The sequence below is a fragment of the Oncorhynchus masou genome, unplaced genomic scaffold (genome assembly GCF_036934945.1).
Source record: "Oncorhynchus masou masou isolate Uvic2021 unplaced genomic scaffold, UVic_Omas_1.1 unplaced_scaffold_3048, whole genome shotgun sequence".
Lineage (NCBI taxonomy): Eukaryota > Metazoa > Chordata > Actinopteri > Salmoniformes > Salmonidae > Oncorhynchus > Oncorhynchus masou.
Genome location: NW_027009467.1, coordinates 24,179 through 30,000, shown reverse-complemented (window position 1 = coordinate 30,000; position 5,822 = coordinate 24,179). Strand labels below are relative to the sequence as shown.

The 5,822-nt window shown below is 43.0% G+C and overlaps 1 protein-coding gene across 1 annotated transcript in view; it reads left to right on the top strand.

Moving 5' to 3' along the window:
• LOC135534126 (cell division cycle protein 20 homolog B-like) overlaps nt 1–4,988 on the top strand; it is a gene marked incomplete at its 5' end in the record, with an annotated part of 17,622 nt that extends 12,634 nt beyond the window's left edge. The window contains 3 exons of the mRNA XM_064961256.1: nt 868–993; nt 2,051–2,171; nt 4,665–4,988. Coding sequence (XP_064817328.1) covers nt 868–993; nt 2,051–2,171; nt 4,665–4,771 — 354 coding nt within the window. The remainder of the gene's footprint in view (nt 1–867; nt 994–2,050; nt 2,172–4,664) is intronic.
• Between the last annotated feature and the right edge of the window lie 834 nt (nt 4,989–5,822).

The window sequence follows — 5,822 nt, the reverse complement described above, 5'->3', positions numbered from 1 at the left end:
TCCTATCCTAGGTATTCCTTGAAGAGGTGGGGTTTCAGGTGTCTCCGGAAGGTGGTGATTGACTCCGCTGTCCTGGCGTCGTGAGGGAGTTTGTTCCACCATTGGGGGGCCAGAGCAGCGAACAGTTTTGACTGGGCTGAGCGGGAACTGTACTTCCTCAATGGTAGGGAGGCGAGCAGGCCAGAGGTGGATGAACGCAGTGCCCTTGCTTGGGTGTAGGGCCTGATCAGAGCCTGGAGGTACTGCGGTGCCGTTCCCCTCACAGCTCCGTAGGCAAGCACCATGGTCTTGTAGCGGATGCGAGCTTCAACTGGAAGCCAGTGGAGAGAGCGGAGGAGCGGGGTGACGTGAGAGAACTTGGGAAGGTTGAACACCAGACGGGCTGCGGCGTTCTGGATGAGTTGTAGGGGTTTAATGGCACAGGCAGGGAGCCCAGCCAACAGCGAGTTGCAGTAATCCAGACGGGAGTTTACTACTACTACTACTACTACTACTACTACTACTACTACTGCTACTAAACATAAATGTTCTGTTACTATTACTACTACTACTACTATTATTATTACTACTACTACTACTACTACTACTACTACTACTTCCGATCCTCGTTCTGTTTCCGATCCTCGTTCTATCTCTTCTCTTAACACGTATAGCTCTAGAACTTAATCAATCATTTGACCAATTTACCCGAGACTTTAGTTCTTTAGTTAACCGAGAAGAGTGTTATCATAGTGTGTGTGTGTGTGTGTGTGTGTGTGTGTGTGTGTGTGTGTGTGTGTGTGTGTGTGTGTGTGTGTGTGTGTGTGTGTGTGTGTGTGTGTGTGTGTGTGTGTGTGTGTGTGTGTGTGTGTGTGTGTGTGTGTGTAGGCTATGGCATGGTGTCCTTGGCAGAAGGAGCTGATAGCCACAGGAGGGGGGCAGAGCGACGGTGTTCTGAGGATCTGGAATAACCAATCAGGTACCTGCGTTGACTCCGCCCAGACCAACTCACAGGTGGGTGTTACACAACGCAGTCATTTCATATATTTGATCTCAACAGACACACACACAGGATTGTGTTTAGTGACAGATCTGGGGAAGGGTACCAAAAAATGTCTGCAGCATTGAAGGTCCCCAAGAACACAGTGGCCTCCATCATTCTAAAATGGAAGAATTTTGGAACCACCAAGACTCTTCCTAGAGCTGACTGCCCGGGCCAAACTGAGCAATCGGAGGAGAAAGGCCTTGGTCAGGGAGGTGAGCAAGAACCTGATGGTCACTCTGACATAGCTCCAGAGTTCCTCTATGAAGATGGGAGAACCTTCCAGAAGGACAACCATCTCTGCAGCACTCCACCAATCAGGCCTTAACGGTAGAGTGGCCAGACGGAAGCCACTACTCCGTAAAAGGCACATGACAGCCCACTTGGAGTTTGCCAAAAGGCACCTAAAGGACTCTCAGACCATGAGAAACAAGGTTCTCTGGTCTGATGAAACCAAGATTGGAGAAAACCAGGCACAACACCGGGGCAAGTCTCTGAAAGTCCTTGAGTGGCCTTGTACCCGTACTCGAACCTAATCGAACATCTCTGGAGAGACCGGAAAATAGCTGTGCAGCGATGCTCGCCATCCAACCTGACAACGCTTGAGAGGATCTGCAGATCTACTTCCCAAATTCAAGTTCCCAGATGTTGGATGTGCTTGTAGCGTCATACCCAAGAAGACTGGAGGAGGTAATCGCTGCCAAAGATGCTTCAACAAAGAACTGAGTAAAGGTTCTGAATACTTCAATGTGATCTTTCAGTTTTTAAAATTTTAAATACATTTGCAAAAATGTCTAAACATTTTTTTGCTTTGTCATTATGGGGTAATGTGTGTAGATTGATGAGGAAAGAAGAATACTATATACTGTATGGTATTATATAGTATTAGTGATTGTGATATCGATTCAAATGCTTGGAAAATGTCACAATATTAGGCTTTATAAGTTGTTGACATCCAATGTAATTTACTAGGTTATTGTTATCAAATGTATCATAGAACAACTTTCAATCTATTCTATTCTATTGTAGGTGTGTTCCCTGGTCTGGTCAGAGGAGAGGAAGGCTCTGTTCACTGGCCATGGTCTTCCTCATCACCACATAACCTGCTGGAGCCCCTCCCCCTCACTGGAAGAGACCTACCAGCTACATGGTGAGACATCTGCTACTGCTATTACTACTACTACTACTACTGCTATTACTACTACTACTACTACTGCTACTACTGCTACTACTACTGCTACTACTACTACTGCTACTACTACTACTGCTACTACTACTGCTACTACTACTAATACTACTGCTACTACTACTACTGCTACTACTACTACTGCTACTGCTATTACTACTGCTACTACTACTACTACCACTACTACTACTGCTACTACTACTGCTACTACTACTGCTACTACTACTACTACTACTGCTGCTACTGCTACTTCTAGTACTGCTACTACTACAACTTCTGCTACTATTACTACTGCTACTATTACTACTACTTCTATTACTACTGCTACTATTACTACTACTACTATTACTACTACTACTACGACTATTACTACTACTACTACTTCTACTACTACTACTACTACTACTATTGCTGCTGCTACTACTGCTACTACTACAACTTCTGCTACTATTACTACTGCTACTACTACTACTGCAGCTACTACTACTACTACTGCTACTACTACTACTGCCACTACTACTACTACTACTACTACTGCTACTACTACGACTATTACTACTACTACTACTACGAGTATTACTACTGATACCACGATGGCGATGATGACTACGACTATTACTACTGCTACTACTACTACTACTACTACTAGTACTATGACTATTACTACTGATACTACTGCTACTACTACTACTACTGCTACTACTGCTACTACTACTACGACTACTACTACTGATACTACTACTACTACTCCTACTACTATTGCTACTACTATTGCTGATGCTGCTACTACTACTACTGTTGCTACTACTCCTACTACTACTACTACTACTACTTTTGCTGCTACGACTCCTACTACTATTGCTACTACTACTGCTACTACTACTACTACTACTACTACTCCTACTACTATTGCTGCTACTACTACTATTGCTACTACTACTACTCTACTACTACTACTACTACTCCTACTACTACTATTACTACCACTACTGCTGCTACTACTACAACTACTACTACTACTACTACTCCTACTGCTGATATTACTACTCCTAGTACTATTACTACTCCTCCTCCTACTACTACTACTACTACTACTACTACTGATACTACTACTACTACTGATACTACTAAAGATTCTACTCCAACTACTATTGCTACTACTACTACTACTACTATTACTGCTACTATTACTGCTACTACTTTTACTGCTATTACTACTATTGCTACTACTTCTCCTACTACTATTGCTACTACTACTATTACTGCTACTACTACCACTCCTACTACTATTGCTACTTCTACTATTACTGCTACTACTACTACTCCTACTACTATTGCTACTTCTACTATTACTGCTACTACTACTACTACTATTATTACTACTACTACTACTACTATTACTACTACTATTACTACTACTACTACTACTACTACTGACACTACTACTACTGACACTACTACTACTCCTACTCCTCCTCCTCACTGGTCCTACCAGCTACATGGTGAGAGACTCACAGAAATACAAATAAATGCATCTCAGAGTTCAAGTAACAGACATCTCATCATCTGTTCAGACGAGACTGTGTGAATCAGGACTTCATGGTCGAACTGCTGCAAAGAAACCACTGAAGGACACCAATAAGAAGAAGAGACTTGCTTGGGCCAAGAAACACGAGCAATGGACATTAGACCGGTCTGATGAGTCCAAATTTGAGATTTTTGGTTCCAACTTCCGTGTCTTTGTGAGACGCAGAGTAGGTGAACGGATGATCTCCGCATGTGTGGTTCCCACCGTGAAGCATGGAGGAGGAGGTGTGATGATGTGGGGGTGCTTTGCTCGTGACATTGTCTGTGATTTATTTAGAATTCAAGGCACACTTAACCACTATGGCTACCTCAGCATTCTACAGCAATACGCCATCCCAACACACCTCCAGGCTGTTTAAGGGCTATTTGACCAAGAAGGGGAGTGGAGTGCTGCATCAGATGACCTGGCCTCCACAATCACCTGACCTCAACCCAATTGAGAGGGTTTGGGTTGAGTTGGACCGCAGAGTGAAGGAAAAGCAGCCAACAAGTTCTCAGCATATGTGGGAACTCCTTCAAGACGGTTGGAAAAGCATTCCAGGTGAAGCTGGTTGAGAGAATGCCAAGAGTGTGCAAAGCTGTCATCAAGGCAAAGGGTGGCTACATTGAAGAATATAACATATATTTTGATTTGTTTAACCCTTTTTTGGTTGCTCAATGATTCCATATGTGTTATTTCATAGTTTTGATGTCTTCACTATTCTATAATGTAGAAAATAGTTCAAACAAAAACGCTTGAATGAGTCGGTATGTCCAAGCTTTGGACTGGTACTGTATAAGAGCTGCTCAACCCACGGATAGGGGAGCCTGATATGACCAGATACGTATTTTTCTCATTGTTACAATGCTGTTATTGTGATTTTTTTTCAGGTCACATGGGTCGTGTTTTGCACCTGGCCCTCAGTCCCAATGGAACCAAGCTCCTCTCAGCAGGAGCAGACTGTCTGGGCCATGTCTGGAACACCTATGACACCTAAAACACCTAGGACACCTAAAACACCTAGGACACCTAAAACACCTAGGACACCTAAAACACCTAAAACATCTAGGACACCTAAAACACCTAAAACATCTAGGACACCTAAAACACCTAGGACACCTAAAACACCTAAAACATCTAGGACACCTACAACACCTAGGACACCTAAAACACCTAGGACACCTAAAACATCTAGGACACCTAAAACACCTAGGACACCTAAAACACCTAGGACACCTAAAACATCCAGGACACCTAAAACACCTAGGACACCTAAAACACCTAGGACACCTAAAACACCTAGGACACCTAAAACACATAGGACACCTAAAACACCTAGGACACCTAAAACATCTAGGACACCTAAAACACCTAAAACATCTAGGACACCTAAAACACCTAGGACACCTAAAACACCTAAAACATCTAGGACACCTACAACACCTAGGACACCTACAACACCTAGGACACCTAAAACACCTAGGACACCTAAAACATCTAGGACACCTAAAACACCTAGGACACCTAAAACACCTAGGACACCTAAAACACCTAGGACACCTAAAACACATAGGACACCTAAAACACCTAGAACATCTAGGACACCTAAAACACCTAAAACATCTAGGACACCTAAAACACCTAAAACATCTAGGACACCTAAAACACCTAAAACACCTAGGACACCTAAAACACCTAAAACATCTAGGACACCTAAAACACCTAAAACACCTAGGACACCTAAAACACCTAAAACACCTAAAACACCTAGGACACCTAAAACATCTAGGACACCTAAAACACCTAAAACACCTAGGACACCTAAAACACCTAAAACACCTAAAACACCTAGGACACCTAAAACATCTAGGACACCTAAAACACCTAAAACACCTAAAACATCTAGGACACCTAAAACACCTAAAACACCTAAAACACCTAGGACACCTAAAACATCTAGGACACCTAAAACATCTAGGACACCTAAAACACCTAAAACACCTAAAACACCTAGGACACCTAAAACATCTAGGACACCTAAAACATCT